The 19,945-nt window shown below is 45.2% G+C and overlaps 1 protein-coding gene across 23 annotated transcripts; it reads left to right on the top strand.

Moving 5' to 3' along the window:
* The first annotated feature begins 811 nt into the window (after nt 1-811).
* LOC123188591 (uncharacterized) lies at nt 812-13,882 on the top strand. Of its 23 annotated transcripts, none has more exons than XR_006494939.1 (9): nt 812-2,009; nt 3,249-4,118; nt 4,263-4,335; nt 8,619-8,690; nt 10,975-11,080; nt 11,347-12,992; nt 13,076-13,131; nt 13,204-13,294; nt 13,567-13,882. XR_006494939.1 is itself a non-coding variant. In XM_044600748.1 (5 exons), the coding sequence occupies exons 2-5, from the start codon at nt 3,265-3,267 to the stop codon at nt 7,120-7,122; spliced, it is 312 nt and encodes a 103-aa protein (XP_044456683.1). In that variant the 5' UTR covers nt 812-2,009; nt 3,249-3,264; the 3' UTR covers nt 7,123-7,636. The 23 variants fall into 23 exon arrangements, 1 of the variants encoding a protein (XP_044456683.1); XR_006494938.1 differs by having other exon boundaries at nt 8,613-8,690; XR_006494942.1 differs by lacking the exon at nt 8,619-8,690 and having other exon boundaries at nt 3,249-3,394.
* Nucleotides 13,883-19,945: the final 6,063 nt, after the last annotated feature.

The following is a 19,945-nucleotide window of genomic DNA, read 5'->3' as shown; positions in this document are numbered from 1 at the left end:
GTTCGTTATTGATTTTACATTACTAAATAACTTGCGCCAGTATTGAAAATTCTGATCTGTTCAGATTTCTTTCGTTGTGTGAGAGGGTGACGCGAAAATAAACCGATGAAGTGGGGGGAGGGGACGAAAAAAAATTACGAAAAAAAATCACCGAAGGTGGGAGGAGGGACAAAAAAACCATAAGAGATGGGACGAAAAAAACCCTAGAAGCGAGACTACCAACTGCTCCATTAAAAATAGATATTTTTTAATTAATGTGATTAAGTGATTTAAGATAAGGTTAATTAATTCAGATTTGATTTTTAAAAATTATCCGTGATTGATTTTACATTATTAAATAATTTGCGCCAGTATGAAAAGTTTTGATCTGTTCAGATTTCTTTCTTTGTGTAAGAGGGTGACGCGAAAATAAACCGATGAAGTGGGGGAGGCGACGAAAAAAAATACGAAAAAACCAGCGAAGGTGAGAGAAGGTAAAAACCCATAAAAAATGAAACAAAAAAAATCTGAGAGCGAGACTACCAACCACTCTGAGGGCTCCTTTGATTCAAAGGAATTATTTAGGATTTTAGGAGGATTGAAATCCTTAGGAATTTTTCCTATGTCGGCCCTTTGATTCATATGATTGGATCCCATAAAAATTTATCCTATGAAATCTCTTTTTACAATTCCTTTGTTTTTCATGTGGCATCAAACACTTTTTGCTAATCCTATAAAATTCAAATTGACATGTCAGTGCAATCCTATACTTTTTCTATTCCTATATTTTCAAAATCCTGTGAATCAAAGAGGCCCTCAGATTCCCGTCACGCCTCTCACTCTCTCTCTTGCCCCAGCCACCCCGCTCCCCCCTTGCTTTCCAGTAGCGGATCTTGCCGCCGCCGCCGCTCGCTCCATTCCCCTCACCCCGCCACACCCTCCTTCTTCCCTGGACATGTAAGCGTGAGCAGCAGCACGAGGAACACGATGGCATCCGCCGAAGACCAGGCCGCGGCGCTGCTGGTCGGCGACCCGGCGGCGTTCGACGCGCTGCTCTCCACGCTCATGTCGGCCTCCAACGCCGATCGCGCCGCCACCGAGGTTGCCTTCCACCGCCTCTGCGGCTCCCACCTGGAGCCCCTCGCGCTGCGCCTCGCCCCCTCGCTCGCCGCGCCGTCCACACCCACCGAGCTCCACGCCATAGCCGCCACCCTCCTCCGCAAGCTCCTCTCCCCGACGGCCTCCTCCGACTCCTCCGTTGCCGCGCCGCCCCCGCTCTGCCCCCTGCTCTCCCTTGACGGCCAGGGCACGCTCAAGGCCCACCTCCTCGCCGCGCTCTAATCCGACCCCCCCAAGCCCATCGCCAAGAAGGTTTGCAATGCCATATACGAGCTCGCCACGCTCCTCCTCTCGGAGAACACCTGGGCCGAGCTGCTGTCGTTCCTCTTTCGTGCGGCCTCCACCCCCGAGGCGCCCAACCTGCAGGAGTCCGTGCTGCTCATCTTCGCACGCCTCACGGATTACATCACCGAATATCTTCTCGACCATTTGAAGACCATCCACAACCTTCTAGCATCTGCCCTGGCGCACCGACCTCGCCTGATGTTCGCATCGCCGCACTGAGCACTACCGTTAATCTTGTTCAATGCCTGCCCACTAATGCAGCAGAGATAAGATGCAGGACTTGCTGCCTGCAATGATGAGGGCACTCATGAATTGCCTGAATTCGTCCCAGGAGGCATCTGCACAGGAGGCACTGAGGAGCGCCAGCCGCCGAGACCGTCCACGTAGTCATTGTCGTCGTCCTCACACCGGCAGATCCTCTAGAGCGCCTCCTTCGAGGAGCTCCCACCTACCCACCGCGCACGCTGACGCATCCTGCTCCTCGGGTGAGAGCTTTCCCCTGCGACCTCGGTTCCCTGTCTCTGCTTCTCCACTGCGGCAACATCCTCGTCATCTATATCGGTCGACCGACTGCAGTGTACTACTAGCGGTGAGATTCAGAAGGAGGAGGCAAACAGGGAGACGAGGTAGGGATGAGGTGCTGATTAAGATGTAGAGCTGTTGTTTTTGTCATGGTGTTCTTATCCTGCTCATTGTGATTTGTGGGAAATATTTGCACTGTGGTTTGGTTAAGATATAGAGCTACTATTTTTATTCGGCATTACCTAGTGAGTCTCATTATATGGATTAAGTAAATTCATTTCAGTGTTGGTTGTATATTGCGGTGACAATTCTTGAGTTCAGGCTTTAAAACCAGCAGGTCTGAGGTAGGGCATTGTCAGGAACTGACCAATGTTTTCGAGTCGATGAGTCGACGGGTCGCTCGGAGGGGGCGACTCTAGACTAGTCGTGACTAGTCTAGACTCACGGTTGACGAGTCGACATGGCAATGAGTCGACGTGAGTTAAGCAGCAGGCAGTCAGGGGAGGAGCACAAGTGCACAACAGCATTAGTAACCAGGGGAGGAGCACACCACCAGCAGCAGTAACCAGGGCCAACTAAGAGATGGGCCACTAGTTATGCACTTCCCTGTGGCCCAAAAGCCCATCTAGTAGCTATATACTCCTCCCGTGACCTAATCCACCATCCACACTCCCTCCTCCCTCACCACAACCGCCACACATTCTGCAGCCACTCTCTTGCCACCAGTCCACCACTCCTCCTCCCAGCGATGGATCCCTCAGCTCCCCCGCAGCAGCTCCCTTGCCACCGCTCCTCCTCCCAGCCCGCTCCTCTTGCCGCTGCAGCTTCAGCAGCAGCGGCGGCCAGCGCTGCAGCGGGGGTGCAGAAGCAGCAGCAACAGCGAGGCAGCACAGTAGCAGCATCAGCAGGCGGCGGGAGAGTGCTCCAAATCCACAGCTGCCTCGAGTCGTTCGACCCAAAAAACCGCGACTAGTCGAGGCTAGTCGCTCGACTCATCCCAGGAGTCGAGTCGAGAGGCTGAGTTGGCCCTGGAACTGCGACTCGTCGACTAGTCGCGACTAGTCGAGCGACTCGAAATCCATGGAACTGACTAGAGTTAACTGGACTAAATGCAAGAATTGCAGATGTTGATCCTCATAGAATTGTGTCTATAGTTTCCTGAGGTGAGGGGCTGCACCGTTGATCTGATCCAGTTTATTTTAGATTGAATTTTGTCTTCTTAGCAATCATCATTAGCTAACTAGTTGTACACGGTCTACTCTTTTAGCAAAATCCAAAAGTATCAAATGCAGTGCTCCATATTAGTAGTTATTTGAAAAATATTCCATTGACTTCTTTGTCAGGTCAATTTATGTGCACATGAAGGAGAGTGGTGGCAATGAAGATGAGCATGTGGGAACGCAGCGTCATCGGCGTCCATGTTGCGACCGGCCTCAACATCAAGAAGGCGTCACACTAAGCTGTCTATACATCATCCCCACCACCCCAGGTATACGAGATGCTTTTTTATCCCTACTGATGGTCGATGGTTCATTAGGCTGGTCCACACCAGGAGCACCGGTTTAGCAGAGCTGATAGTTATTGGTTTAGCAAATGATGATTTGACTATAATGTGGTTATGCTATGTTTAGATAGAAATATTTAGTGAGATGTTTGTTCATCAGATCGGTGTTTGCTTCAGCATGTGTTCAGACTATGCTTTGTCTGATCATTTTGATTTGGGTGCTGGCATTAGTATGGGTGGGAAGGCTCATATAGCAACCGGAAGAAAGGGTGATCCATGCTCTTTGATTTGCTCTCAACTTGGTATTGAACTGACTGTACTAAAAGGTGTTTGCCCTCTCTATGATATAGTAACTGGAAACAAGCGTGCCCCCCCCCCCCCCCCCCCCCTCCATCTCAAGGAAACATAGCAAATAAAAAATACATTGACATGTTTTTCTCATTGTCAACAAAAATGTTGAGTTTCTGTTTTTTTTATGAATTTTGTATAGATCGGTTGCATATGTACTTCAATGTTGGTGCATGTGTTCTGCTCTAGGCTCAGATTGTTTGCTTGAAACTCTGCACAATACACATATTGGATTTCCTTTGCTTTTGTTGTACAATGTATTTACCTAAAAATTGTTGCTGTGGGTTTGTAAAAATTCAAGCTGCGTCATTGCTACATTTGGACTCCATGGGATTTGATGAGCTTGTTGCTCTTCTGAAAGGTATCACGTTATTCAAAGTGAGGTGCATATATAGATAGCATTGATTTTTTCTCAATCGACGTTTTTTTTATTATGGATAGGGTATAAATGCATGATTAGCAACTTTTGTTGTTACTTTCCATGTTTTCCATATATCTATTGCAGTCCATATTGTGATGCCAAACATGAGTGGCGGGCGGGAGTGCCAAGGGTGGCGGGAGACCTGGCATCTACCTAGGTTAGTACATGCTACAATCCCCATCTCTCTCTCTCTCTCTCTCTCTCTGTGTGTGTGTGTGTGTGCGTGCGCTGATCGGTCCATAGATCAGATACTTTGTCATGAGCTTGCAACATATATAGTGTATTTTGCAGCTCCTGCATGCGCACTACATGTCCTAGCCAGTAATTATCAAAAATGTTAAGAACCATGCATTTTGAGCTCACGTGGATTGAGCTAAATATGAATATTGTTGCTGTATGTTTCAGGGGTATGTACTAAAATGATGAAATAATATGAGACATTAGGCATGTATTTTAGTGAATTAAATATGGCAATTGTTGTGTGTTTAGATTCCAAGGAGAAAGCAGAGGCATGTATGTGACGCCCCCGATTCAATCGTACACTAATCATGCACGCAAATGTGTACGATCAAGATCAGGGACTCACGGGAAGATATCACAACACAACTCTAAAACATAAATAAGTCATACAAGCATCATAATACAAGCCAGGGGCCTCGAGGGCACGAATACAAGTGCTCGATCATAGATAAGTCAGCGGAAGCAACAATATCTGAGTACAGACATAAGTTAAACAAGTTTGCCTTAAGAAGGCTAGCACAAACTGGGATACAGATCGAAAGAGGCGCAGGCCTCCTGCCTGGGATCCTCCTAACTACTCCTGGTCGTTGTCAGCGGGCTGCACGTAGTAGTAGGCACCTCCGGTGTAGTAGGGGTCGTCGTCGACGGTGGCGTCTGGCTCCAGGGCTCCAGCATCTGGTTGCGACAACCAGGTAGAAGGGAAAGGGGAAAAGAGGGAGAAAAGCAACCGTGAGTACTCATCCAAAGTACTCGCAAGCAAGAAGCTACACTACATATGCATGGGTATATGTGTAAAGGGCCATATCGGTGGACTGAACTGCAGAATGCCAGAATAAGAGGGGGATAGCTAATCCTGTCGAAGACTACGCTTCTGGCAGCCTCCGTCTTGCAGCATGTAGAAGAGAGTAGATTGAAGTCCTCCAAGTAGCATCTTCAAGTAGCATCTTCAGTAGCATCGCATAGCATAAACCTACCCGGCGATCCTCCCCTCGTCGCCCTGTGGAAAAGTGATCACCGGGTTGTCTGTGGAACTTGAAAGGGTGTGTTTTATTAAGTATCCGGTTCTAGTTGTCATAAGGTCAAGGTACAACTCCAAGTCGTTCTGTTACCGAAGATCACGGCTATTCGAATAGATTAACTTCCCTGCAGGGGTGCACCAACTTACCCAACACGCTTTATCCCATTTGGCCGGACACACTTTCCTGGGTCATGCCCGGCCGCGGAAGATCAACACGTCGCAGCCCCACCTAGGCACAACAGAGAGGCCAGCACGCCGGTCTAAACCTAAGCGCGCAGGGGTCTGGGCCCATCGCCCTGAGCACACCTGCACGTTGCGTGGGCGGCCGAAAGCAGACCTAGCCTAGTGGTGTTCCAGTCCAATTCGGCGCGTGCCGCTCCGTCGCTGGCGTCACGAAGTGCTTCGGCTGATACCACGACGCCGAGTGCCCATATCTTTCCCACGTAGTTGGTTAGTGCGTATAGGCTCGTAGCCAACTCAGATCAAATACCAAGATCTCGTTAAGCGTGTTAAGTATCCGCGAACGCCGAACAGGGCCAAGCCCACCTCTCTCCTAGGCGGACTCAACCTGCCCTGTCGCTCCGCCACAAAGATCCACTCGCGGGTGCTCCACCAGCCGACCCGTCTTTGGTCACCACATGTATCATATATACCCGTGATCACCTCCCGAGTGATCACGGCCCGATAGTATAGCACAGCAGACGGACAAGAATGTAGGGCCATAGATGAAAATACTAGCATCCTATGCTAAGCATGTAGGATTGCGGGTAAGGTATCAATGACTGTAGCAACAATGACAGGCTATGCATCAGAATAGGATTATCGGAAAGCAGTAACATGCTACACTACTCTAATGCAAGCAGTATAGAGTAGAATAGGCGATATCTGGTGATCAAGGGGGGGGGGGGGGCTTGCCTGGTTGCTCTGGCAAGAGAGAGGGGTCGTCAACTCCGTAGTCGAACTGGGCAGCAGCAGCGTCGGTCTCGTAGTCTACCGGAGAGAAGAGGGGGAAGAAACAATGAATACCATGTAAACAGATGCATATCGATGCATGACATGACAAGTAACGATGCTAGGCGTGCCCTAATGTGGTATGAGGTGATGCCGGTTAAGGGGGGAAACATCCGGGAAAATATCCCCGGGGTTTCGTGTTTTCGGGCAGCGGAGCCGGAGGGGGGGAAAGTTGCGAGTTCGATAGGTCAGGGGGGTGTGGCGGACGAACGGACTGCGTATCCGGATTCGTCCCGTCGTTCTGAGCAACTTTCATGTTGAAAATATTTTAATCCGAGTTACGGATTAAAAGATATGATTTTCTAAAGATTTTATTAATTTCTGGAATTTAATCAATTATTTAATTAATTCGAAAATGGATTTATGACATCAGCATGATGTCATGCTGACGTCAGCAGTCAACGTTGACGGTTGACCTAGTCAACCTGACATGTGGGTCCAGGGGGACCCACCTGTCAACCTCTAATTAGGTTAATTAGAGATTAGTTAATTTAATTAGTGATTAGGTTAATCTAATCAGGATTAATTAATTAATTAATTAATTAATTAATATTTTAATTATTTTAGTTATTATTTATTTATTTATTTAATATATTTTTTTCAATTTTTTTTCTAAAACGTTCCAGGGCGGGCCCCACGTGCCATAGGCACAGGGGCCTATCGGGCGCCGCCTAGCGGGCGCGGGCGCAGGACGCGGCCCGAGCGGGCGCACGCCCAGGTGCGGGCGGACCCGGCAAGGCGCCGGAGCAGGGGGCGGTGGCCACGGCGAGGCCAGGGCCGAAGCGGGGCGCGCCGGCCGTGGCCTGTGGAAAGGCGGCCGCGCGGAGGAGCGCTGGGGGCCGGCGCCATCGGCCATGGCCGCGGCCGTGTGCGGAGGATGCGGGGGCGCAGGGGCGAGCGCCGGCGGGGAAGCAGGGGGACGGAGGCGCAGCGAGGGAGGCCGGTGGCCAGGACGCGTGGCCGAGGCGGGGGAGCGCGGGGCCAGCGTCATCGGAGGGAGAGGAGGCCGGGGTGCGGTCACGGGAGGTCGCGGGCGCGGCGAGCGCGTGCCCGGGCGCGGTGAAGCTCGTCGGGGCCCGGTGGTGGAGCCGGTCGGGGAAAGGAGAGGCGGGGGCGGGACGGTCCGGCGCGGCAGGGCGCGGGCGACGGTGGCGCCGGAGCGCGTCGACCGCGGGCGGGGAGGGCGACGACCGAGGCGACCTAGGGGGAGAGGGGGGGCGAAGGGGGAGCTCACGGGGGGGAAGTAGGGGACGGGGCAGTGGGCTTGACGGCCGTTGGGGAGGACTGGCGAGGAGGAGGTCGAGGCGGCGTTCGGCGGCGACGGGGCCTGGCGGCGGCGGTGGTCTCCTCCCGATCCAGATCGGGGGAGAGGGGGGATATTTCGGGGGGGAGTGGGGTGGGGGGGGGGGGCTGTCGGTGGGGAGTGGGGGGGGGGGAGGTTATGGGGTACGGGGTGGGCCGGTTGGGGCTGGTGGGGATTTGGGCCGGCCTGGTAGGCCGCTGGCTGGGCCGGGTGGTCCAGCGGGGGGGTGTGTGTGTTTCCTTCCTTTCTTTCTTTCTTTTTTTTTATTTACTTTTCTGTTTTAAATCAGTTTAAATTATTTAGACATTTTCTAAAAATGTGTTTACTTCACCGCAATTACCTTTGTAATATTTGACAACCACCGAACATTTTAGTTTTAATTTTTGAAAACTTTTGCCGCTTGACATTTGTTTGAGCTTGAAATTGACGCGGTTTGAACCAGGACGTCTAGCAACAGTAATCGGGATGACGTGGCACGATTAGCGAGGGATTACTGTAGCTTGATTATCCGGGCGTTACACATGTATTTTCGTTTTCAATGAGAATCACACAATATTTCTCATTTGAAGGAGGCCTTCTGAATATGTTCAGCGACAAGATAAGTTAAACGTGTTCTACCATGGAAGCATATTATGATTTTACATGTAAGATGGTTCGAGTTGGATAAATGAAATAACAAGAGCTTTAGATTAATGCAGAACAATTGGTAAAAAAATATAAAGTTGAGTTTCCTTTCAGTTTAGTTAGTGGCCTGTAGACTTTGATTTTTTGCATAATATTTTTCTTAATTAATGGTTAGTACATATCCTTCCATTCGATGAATTAGTCTCAATCTGTCTGGGCTAAGCTCTTTGTGTGTTAGCTTCAGAACATGTGCCAGCAGATTAATGTGAGCAAAGGATTACTCGAGTATGGATGATCAGTTAACATACAACACATGGTAGGTGTGATTTTACTGATAGTCATTGCTACTTCTTGAGCTTGCGTTGATTTTTCTCTTAAAGAAGAAAGGGTGATGCAGCAAAGTAGAGATAAGTATGTCCCTCTGTTAGGAACCAAGGTATCAATCCAGTAGGAGGTACAAGCAAGTCTCCAATACACACCTACACAAACTAACAAATACTTGCACTCAACGCGAAAAAGGGGTTGTCAATCCCTTCGCGGTTACTTGCAAGAGTGAGATCTAATAGAGATAGATATAAAAGATAAATAAAAGGCAAAATAAATTAAATATAAATAAATTGCAGCAAGGTATTTTAAGGTTTTTGGTTTTATAGATCTGAAAATATATGATGGAAAATAGACCCGGGGGCCATAGGTGTCACTAGAGGCTTCTCTCTTGAATAAAGCATATGGTGGGTAAACAAATTACTGTTGAGCAATTGATAGAAAAGCGTAAAGTTGTGACGATATCTAAGGGATAAACTTAAGCAATATGATATAAACCCCATCTTTTTATCCTTGATGACAACAATACAATACGTACCTCGCCATCCCTACTATGTCACTGGGTGAGGACACTGCAAGATTGAACGATTGAACATAAAACTAAGCACCTCCCCCATTGCAAGAAAAACCAATCTAGTTGGCCAAACAAAACCGATAGTTCGAAGAGAAGACTCAAATCATGCATAAAAGAGTACAGAGAAGACTCAAATAATATTCACAGATAATCTGAATAAATCCACAATTCATCGGATCTCAACAAACGCATCGCAAAAGAGTACTACATCGGATAGAACTCCAAGAACATCGAGGAGAACATTGTATTGAAGATCAAAGAGAGAGAAGAAGTCATCTAGCTACTAGCTATGGACCCGTAGGTCTGTGGTAAACTACTCACGCTTCATCGGAAGGGCAGCAAGGTTGATGTAGAGGCCCTCCGTGATCGAATCGCCCTTTGGCAGAGTGCCAAAAAAGGTCCCAAGATGGGATCTCACAGGAACAGAGGCTTGCGGCGGCGGAAAAGTATTTTGGTGGACGCTTCTGATGTTTGGGAAATATTTGAGAATATATAGAAGTGGTTTTAGGGTTGGAGGACTCCTGAGGGGCCCACAAGCCCTCAGCCCCCCCCCCCCCCGGGGGGTGTGCCCTAGAGGCTTGTGGCCTCCTCGGGACTCTTCTGGCCCTCTTTCCAAGTCACGTACGTGTCTTCTGGTCCAACAAAAATCATCGTAAATTTTTATACCGTTTGGACTCCGTTTGATATTCCTTTTCTGTAGAAGTCAAAAATAAGGAAAAAACAGAAACTGGCATTGGGCTCTAGGTTAATAGGTTAGTCCCAAAAATAATATAAAATAGCATATTAATGCATATAAAACATACAAAACAGATAATATAATAGCATGGAACAATCAAAAAATATAGATACGTTGGAGACGTATCAGTCACTCAGATCCTACGGCCATTTGAGATTCATATGCCCACAATGTCATTTCTTTGTCAATCGTGTGGTTAGAGTTAATATAACTGTTTATTTTATGGCATTTGTTTTTAGTTCTTTTAATCTTCAAATGATATATGACAGTGTCGATAACCAGGTAGCAGCTATGTATAGTAAAGTCTACTTCCTCCAATTCCTCCTCGCCTGCCCGTTCTCCTGGCAGGTATGGTATGAAATCCTGAGCTGGCTAAGGGTTCCCTACAACCCGCTTGATGGCGAGCCATCAACCAGCACCTGGTGGCTCTCCGTGCGGCAGCACACGCCCAAGCCTATGCGCAAGGGCCTCGCCTCGGCGACACTACTCATTCCTTGGATGCTTTGGAAGCATCGGAACGACTGCGTCTTTGACAAAGCTAGCCCTTCTATACCTACGCTCCTGGATAAAGATCAAGGAGGAGGCGACCCTTTGGGCCAGAGCCGGCGCGTCGGGCTGCGTGCTCTCATTCCCCAGACCTGGGATGTACACTAATTGCAGCACCCTCACACTGTATAATTGCCTCCTAGGAGGATGTAACTGAAACCCCTTCCTTTTCAATGCAATGAAACGCAAATCTTCTGCGTTTTCTTGAAAAAAAATTCCTCCTATTGTATATGTTACTCCTTATTGTAATTAATAAAGAAGGGACAGTAAACTGAAGCAAAAAGTCAATTCTGATTATTCTTACTTAATATAAATATGTATTTAAATTTTGTAAGCTTTTCCCAGATTTTGCCTGTGATAAATTGATGCATGTTTTAAATATGTATTTAAATTTTGTAATCTTTTCCTCACTTTTCCCAGATTGGTTATATATACTTTGGCAATGTTACCTGTGGAAATAGGAATGATTTTCTGATTGTATGGAAAGAACAATCAATTTCCCGGTGAATCTTACATTGTCACAAGGGTAAGGCCCGTGCTCTATGTTTCTCCTGTAAAATTAACAGCATTGGCTACCTCAAAAAGAAAGGAAATGAACAGTTCTGTTATGAAGATGACATCATAGACCAAGCATGAGCCTTTTTCTGTTGCTTGATGCATGTTTTAAACTGATGCAATGGAGGACTGTTTTTGTGTTTTACATTCTCTAGCTTTCTTATGTATTTGTATATCTTTTCCCTACTGTGGATCCAAATTTACAAGGAATCCTTTGTGATGCTAAATTTATTTCAGTGATACAGAATGTGAGATCATTGATGGGCATGTCTGACAATTTCTTATGACGGAAACATATCTGGTGCTTTTCTTGATGGGCATGGTCCGGAATTGCCCTTGCATAGTTGTTTGGTTCAGGTATATAAACTAGAATAAAACTAAACTGTAATAATTTTAGGATCATGATTGAGTAGTCACATGAAAACTGTCGAGTAAAATCGATGTTTACATACATGGATTCTATGAATCTGCGTAGAACTAAATCATAGGTTGGTAGAGATTCCAACCGGAAGTTATTATCCATAAAATATTTATATGAATTTATGTTTTGCTTCGTCTCCCTGTGGAAATGACTGCTACAAGGTAGGAGTTGAAGTATAATAAATTAGGGGGCTAGAGAAATCGGTCTGAAGCCACTGATATCCTCACAAATTTAATGGATTCTCCTGTTATTATTTTCTTATAGTTGTATTTTGAGCATAAGCATCTCTAGCTGAGCTGCTCTTTCAAGCCTAATCCAAAATTAAGGATTATTGATGTACTAAAAAAATAGTCTAAGAAATAGAAAATTCCTTTGTTGATAAGAAATTGTAGTGGGATATCCTGTCTAAATGTACAGCTGACCAGATATCCTGTTATTATTTTCTTATAGTTGCAACTTTTAGCAATGCTTGTTGATGTTATGCAAATGACGTTGTGTCTGATATCAAGGCAGTATATGAAGATAAACAGTGCCCAGTTTTTGCATGGTTGTAACTTCCAGAACAGGTTATGCTTTTGAGTTTCCCCATCATTCGAGCTTTTGGCGCTTGATTTCATTTGTGATTTGGAAATTTACATGCTTTTTGTGCCGAGATTTGGATTTTGACAACATCAATCTAATAGTCAACTATATAGTGGATGAGAATATGTGGCTCTCGGGTGCCACACACCCGTGTATGAATATAGTATTAAAAAATACCAGGAAATTTAAAAAGTATATGGAAGTTTGGGATATCAAACCTGGGTGGCAATTGTACACCGGTGTTCAGTTTCGTGCGGAATGGGTGCCGGTGGTGTTCTCGGTAAAAAAAGTCAAAAAGATTCTATGAATAAAAAAACTGTTTGGATGGATCCTATGGCCGATCGTATTTTTTTAACCATGGATACCACGGGCACCCATTCCCCATGAAACTAAATACGGGTGTACAATGGGCACCCAGGTTTGATATCCTAAAGTTACAGATTTTATTGAAATTTCCTGGTATATTTTTATTACTATATTCATATAGAGGTGTGTGGCACCCGAGAGCTCCCATACATTTCCCAGTATATAGTTTACTACTATGCCATATAAAAGCATTGTAAATAACTCTCTGAGACTATCACTATGGCCTGCTCATGGTATATTGTACTGCATCGTGATGCTTTATGTATTTAATGCTACATTTTCTAACAAACACACCAATGACAAGTAATGAAACTCATGATCTGTACTGGACTGTTACTGCTACATGCATCTACTATCTCCTATTATTTGAGTGGATGTTGGATTGTTAGACTTCTTTTATGGATCATCAAACTTCTTTTATCGGTCTGCCCCCTTGACCGCGACAAAGGAAGGGCCTCATTCAGAGAGCAACGACGATAGCACTCCAGCAGCTAAAAGTGTCAACGAATTAGAGGTAACCATGGTATTGGTCGGCTTTTCACTTGCATTACTGTAATACCACATATCATCTTACATAAAATTGACATTGATCTCTAGGATAGCCTCACGAAAACTGTCGGCTCGCTGTCACCAAAGGAATAAACATCAAACGAGTAACATACCCTCCCTCCTGCTGTTCAGACTTGTACAACTATATGCATTACTCATGTTTGTGGCTTTCCCAGTGAAACAGACCACATGCCCAGCAAAAAAATAAAGTCTCAGCCTAATACCCGCAGGGCTTTAGTCTCTAAAGACTAAATGCACAAATTGCATGTAAGCCAGTTTCTAAAATCGTTTCCTATGTAGCATCCTTTCTGCTTTGTAAATGTTAGTCAGTAGATGCACTGCTCAAGCCTTGCTCGCCTTGCATAAACATGTCATCCTTTAATTATTTTTTGTTTGGCCTTATGGCTTGCTGAATGTAAATCTCAGTGTTGCATTATTGCTATATATATTCTTCTTTAAATTTTAAAGAAGAGATATGTCGCATATAGGTATGCCTTTGAATATCCACATCTAATTGCTTTCTCATCCCCAACATCCAGGATACATTGATGGGGATGACATTCCAAAAGGCGGGCGTAGTGAACGTGTTGAAGGAGTTGTAGCCTATGTCTCTGCCTCAAATGTCGATGATGCCTCTTTGTGCTATCACTCCCATGTCCTTTTTATTTTGTTTGTTCGGTGAATGTTGGATTAGACAAGAAGGATTTATTCACGCTGGATTTGCACAACTATGAACTATTTGTGCAATCTTTTATTTAAGCTTTGAAACAAGAAAAATAAATGTTGGGTTTGAGCAATGGTGTTTCATGTTTTTCGTTGGTGCTGGATTATTGATATGAATTTCCACAAGTAGAATTGTCGCACTACAAGTTATCATGACATGAAGCCTTAATCTACTACTCCCTCCGTCCCATAAGACGGTTTTTGACACTAGTGCAGTGTTGAAAGACGTCTTACATTATGGGACGGAGAGAGTACCATTTTTATGTGTTGTGAACTGCTGCATTTGCTTTTGCTCCTAAGTGATCGGTTTTTATAATGTATATTGCTTGCTGCAACACCGCTCTTTAATGACAGCTCTTTAATGAAGGAATATCATCTATATATGAATTGGATAAGATATGACTATATCCGGCAACACCGCTGCTGGGTGCGGCAAGCCGCACTTTCTACCTAGTGTAAATGGTGCGTGCTATATTGGCTAGAGCGTGCAACTGACCTGTGTCAGGTCTCGCGTTCGAATTGTAGTTGTGGTATTTTGTTTTTCTATTTCTTTTCCTCCGCACGAACAGGTGGGACCTATACATAAATAGAGCAGGGATCCTGCCACTCTGACGTGTTACACTTAGAATTAACGGAGATTTAGTGAATTTGTACCCAGGTGTCCCGGGAATACAAGTTTTAGGGCTAGTTTGTGTCATTTTTTAACTTTATATATGGATTTGTACCCACCGTGCAAGTTCATGTACCATAGATGTAATTAACTCTGAAACAAAACAAGATGATGGCATCGACCCTTAGCAATCTTTTCTTTTGAGACAAACCCTTCGCTATGTGAATAGCATCGATCGAGGCCGGCCAGTTTCTGCAAGGACAAGCCACCGGAACGGAAGGAGCACAAATGCAACGCCATCTGTTGTAGAGAGTGCAAGTCCTTCTCCGTAGTGTTGTACGTTCCCCAGAGATACTATTGCCAGATTTCATGCGTCTGTTGAAGCACCCACACAGGGCTCACATAGTTCCAAGACCATTCTCCTGCATGGATGCATGTACGACACATTCTACCCTAGAATGACATGCGGGTTCACGTAGTACAACATGTTTGATTGCATGCATTAATTTTGGCTCGCTTGCATAGTTGTATTTATGGTCCGATAGCAAACACACTGGGCTAACCTACAACATGTTTGATTGCGTGCATTAATTTTGGTTCGCTTGCATAGTTGTATTTGTGGCCCGATAAAGTTTTTTGAAGATTGCTTTTTTGAGTAACTATAGAGTTTGGTGAAGTAAGAACCCTTTGCTCGCATTTTGGGGTTTTGGGCTGAGTTGATACACAATGTAATGTTTGGTTGCACACATTCAGCCCAATGTAGTATATCCCAATGTGGTGAGCTTATCACTCTAATATGTTTTCTCATTGTATGTTATATACGCTCACAACATAAAAATAACTCTATAATAATGATGATCTAGATGGTGATTAATAATTTTCTTCAGCACACACAACCTGACCTGTCGGAATATCTTGCTTGGGATGAACATCTGTACTATCAAGGTTCATCTTGGGTCAATGAAGATTGTGAATTTTCTCTAGACTACTGGAGTGTTGGGGAACGTAGTAATTTTTAAAAAAAATTCTACGCACACGCAAGATCATGGTGATGCATAGCAACGAGAGGGGAGAGTGTTGTCCACGTACCCTCGTAGACCGAAAGCGGAAGCATTAGCACAACGCGGTTGATGTAGTCGTACGTCTTCACGGTCCGACCGATCAAGTACCGAACGTACGGCACCTCCGAGTTCAGCACATGTTCAGCCCGATGACGTCCCTGGAACTCCGATCCAGCCGAGTGTTGAGGGAGAGTTTCGTCAGCACGACGGCGTGGTGACGATGTTGATGTTCTACCTACGCAGGGTTTCGCCTAAGCACCGCTACAGTAATATCGAGGTGGACTATGGTGGAGGGGGGCACCGCGCACGGCTAAAAGATCAACTTGATCAATTGTTGTGTCTATGGGGTGCCCCTGCCCCCGTATATAAAGGAGCAAGGGGGGGGGGGGGGGGCGGCCGACCAGGGAGGAGTCCTACTCCCACCGGGAGTAGGACTCGGTGGGAGTAGGACTCCTCCCCTTTCCTAGTTGGAATAGGATTCGGGAGGGGAAAAGAGAAGGGAGAGAAGGAAGGGGGGGAGCCCCCCTCTCCTTGTCCTATTCGGACTAGGGGGGGGAGGGGCACGCGGCCCAGCCCTGGCCGCCTCTCCTCTTCTCCGTAAAGGCCCACTAAGGCCCATTTACCTCCCGGGGGGTTCCGGTAACCTCACGGTACTCCGGTAAAATCCCGATTTCACCCGGAACACTTCCGATATCCAAACATAGGCTTCCAATATATCAATCTTCATGTCTCGGCCATTTTGAGACTCCTCGTCATGTCCGTGATCACATCCGGGACTTCGAACAACTTTCGGTACATCAAAACATATAAACTCATAATATAACTGTCATCGTAACGTTAAGCGTGCGGACCCTACGGGTTCGACAACTATGTAGACATGACCGAGACACGTCTCCGGTCAATAGCCAATAGCGGAACCTGGATGCTCATATTGGCTCATACATATTCTACGAAGATCTTTATCGGTCAAACCGCATAACAACTTACGTTTTCCCCTTTGTCATCGGTATGTTACTTGCCCGAGATTCGATCGTCAGTATCTCAGTACCTAGTTTAATCTCGTTACCGGCAAGTCTCTTTACTCGTTCTGTAATACATCATCCCGCAACTAACTCATTAGTTGCAATGCTTGCAAGGCTTAAGTGATGTGCATTACCGAGAGGGCCCGGAGATACCTCTCCGACAATCGGAGTGACAAATCCTAATCTCGAAATACGCCAACCCAACAAGTACCTTTGGAGACACCTGTAGAGCACCTTTATAATCACCCTATTACGTTGTGACGTTTGGTAGCACACAAAGTGTTCCTCCGGTAAACGGGAGTTGCATAATCTCATAGTCATAGGAACATGTATAAGTCATGAAGAAAGCAATAGCAACATACTAAACGATCGGGTGCTAAGCTAACGGAATGGGTCATGTCAATCACATCATTCTCCTAATGATGTGACCCTGTTAATCAAATGACAACTCATGTCTATGGTTAGGAAACATAACCATCTTTGATCAACGAGCTAGTCAAGTAGAGGCATACTAGTGACAATATGTTTGTCTATGTACTCACACATGTATTATGTTTCCGGTTAATACAATTCTAGCATGAATGATAAACATTTATCATGATATAAGGAAATAAATAATAACTTTATTATTGCCTCTGGGGCATATTTCCTTCAGTCTACCACTTGCACTAGAGTCAATAATCTAGATTACACAATAATGATTCTAACACCCATGGAACCTTGGTGCTGATCATGTTTTGCTCGTGGAAGAGGCTTAGTCAATGGGTCTGCAACATTTAGATCCGTATGTATCTTGCAAATTTCTATGTCTCCCACCTGGACTAAATCCCAGATGGAATTGAAGCGTCTCTTGATGTGCTTGGTTCTCTTGTGAAATCTGGATTCCTTCGACAAGGCAATTGCACCAGTATTGTCACAAAAGATTTTCATTGGACCCGATGCACTAGGTATGACACCTAGATCGGATATGAACTCCTTCATCCAGACTCCTTCATTTGCTGCTTCCGAAGCAGCTATGTACTCCGCTTCACATGTAGATCCCGCCACAACGCTTTTTTTAGAACTGCACCAATTGACAGCTCCACCGTTCAATGTAAACACGTATCCGGTTTGCGATTTAGAATCGTCCGGATTAGTGTCAAAGCTTGCATCAACGTAACCGTTTACGATGAGCTCTTTGTCACCTCCATATACGAGAAACATATCCTTAGTCCTTTTCAGGTATTTCAGGATGTTCTTGACCTCTGTCCAGTGATCCACTCCTGGATTACTTTGGTACCTCCCTGCTAGACTTATAGCAAGGCACACATCAGGTTTGGTACACAGCATTGCATACATGATAGAGCCTATGGCTGAAGCATAGGGAACATCTTTCATTTTCTCTCTATCTTCTGTAGTGGTCGGGCATTGAGTCTTACTCAACTTCACACCTTGTAACACAGGCAAGAACCCTTTCTTTGCTTGATCCATTTTGAACTTCTTCAAAACTTTGTCAAGGTATGTGCTTTGTGAAAGTCCAATTAAGCGTCTTGATCTATCTCTATAGATCTTGATGCCCAATATATAAGCAGCTTCACCGAGGTCTTTCATTGAAAAACTCTTATTCAAGTATCCCTTTATGCTATCCAGAAATTCTATATCATTTCCAATCAACAATATGTCATCCACATATAATATTAGAAATGCTACAGAGCTCCCACTCACTTTGTTGTAAATACAGGCTTCTCCAGAAGTATGTATAAAACCAAATGCCTTGATCACACTATCAAAGCGTTTATTCCAACTCCGAGAGGCTTGCACCAGTCCATAAATGGATCGCTGGAGCTTGCACACTTTGTTAGCTCCCTTTGGATCGACAAAACCTTCTGGTTGCATCATATACAACTCTTCTTCCAGAAATCCATTCAGGAATGCAGTTTTGACATCCATTTGCCAAATTTCATAATCATAAAATGCGGCAATTGCTAACATGATTCAGACAGACTTAAGCATCACTACGGGTGAGAAAGTCTCATCGTAGTCAATCCCTTGAACTTGTCGAAAACCTTTCGCAACAAGTCAAGATTTGTAGACAGTAACATTACCGTCAGCATCAGTCTTCTTCTTGAAGATCCATTTATTCTCAATTGCTTGCCGATCATCGGGCAAGTCAACCAAAGTTCACACTTTGTTCTTATACATGGATCCCATCTCAGATTTCATGGCTTCAAGCCATTTTGCGGAATCTGGGCTCACCATCGCTTCTTCATAGTTCGTAGGTTCATCATGATCTAGTAGCATGACTTCCAGAACAGGATTACCGTACCACTCTGGTGCGGATCTTACTCTAGTTGAAGGTTCAGTAGTAACTTCATCTGAAGTTCCATGATCATCATCATTAACTTCCTCACTAATTGGTGTAGGCGTCACAGGAACTGGTTTCTGTGATGAACTACTTTCCAATAGAGGAGCATGTATAGTTACCTCATCAAGTTCCACTTTCCTCCCACTCACTTCTTTCGAGAGAAACTCCTTCTCTAGAAAGGATCCATTCTTAGCAACGAATGTCTTGCCTTCGGATCTGTGATAGAAGGTGTACCCAACAGTTTCCTTTGGGTATCCTATGAAGACACATTTCTCCGATTTGGGTTGAGCTTATCAGGTTGAAGCTTTTTCACATAAGCATCGCAGCCCCAAACTTTCAGAAACGACAACTTTGGTTTCTTGCCAAACCACAGTTCATAAGGCGCCGTCTCAACGGATTTCAATGGTGCCCTATTTAACGTGAATGCGGCCGTCTCTAAAGCATATCCCCAAAATGATAGCGGTAAATCTGTAAGAGACATCATAGATCGTACCATATCTAGTAAAGTACGATTACGATGTTCGGACACACCATTACGCTGTGGTGTTCCGGGTGGCGTGAGTTGCGAAACTATTCCGCATTGTTTCAAATGTAGACCAAACTCGTAACTCAAATATTCTCCTCCACGATCAGATCGTAGAAACTTTATTTTCTTGTTACGATGATTTTCAACTTCACTCTGAAATTCTTTGAACTTTTCAAATGTTTCAGACTTATGCTTCATCAAGTAGATATACCCATATCTGCTTAAATCATCTGTGAAGGTGAGAAAATAACGATATCCGCCACGAGCCTCAACATTCATCGGACCACATACATCTGTATGTATGATTTCCAACAAATCTGTTGCTCTCTCCATAGTTCCGGAGAACGGCGTTTTAGTCATCTTGCCCATGAGGCACGGTTCGCAAGTACCAAGTGATTCATAATCAAGTGGTTCCAAAAGTCCATCAGTATGGAGTTTCTTCATGCGCTTTACACCGATATGACCTAAACGGCAGTGCCACAAATAAGTTGCACTATCATTATCAACTCTGCATCTTTTGGCTTCAACATTATGAATATGTGTATCACTACTATCGAGATTCATCAAAAATAGACCACTCTTCAAGGGTGCATGACCATAAAAGATATTACTCATATAAATAGAACAACCAT

The sequence above is a fragment of the Triticum aestivum genome, chromosome 2A, assembly GCF_018294505.1.
Source record: "Triticum aestivum cultivar Chinese Spring chromosome 2A, IWGSC CS RefSeq v2.1, whole genome shotgun sequence".
In the NCBI taxonomy this organism is placed as follows: Eukaryota; Viridiplantae; Streptophyta; class Magnoliopsida; order Poales; family Poaceae; genus Triticum; species Triticum aestivum.
This window is presented reverse-complemented; position numbering and strand designations above follow the sequence as displayed.

Excerpts from the sequence above, each read along its gene's own strand:
- LOC123188591 (XM_044600748.1), top strand. The coding sequence starts at position 3,265 with ATGAAGGAGAGTGGTGGCAATGAAGATGAGCATGTGGGAACGCAGCGT. Across the intron at positions 4,119-4,262 it reads GCTTGTTGCTCTTCTGAAAG|TCCATATTGTGATGCCAAAC; the intron begins GTATCACGTTAT and ends TATCTATTGCAG. Across the intron at positions 4,336-7,073 it reads GAGACCTGGCATCTACCTAG|GGCGGGCCCCACGTGCCATA; the intron begins GTTAGTACATGC and ends AAAACGTTCCAG.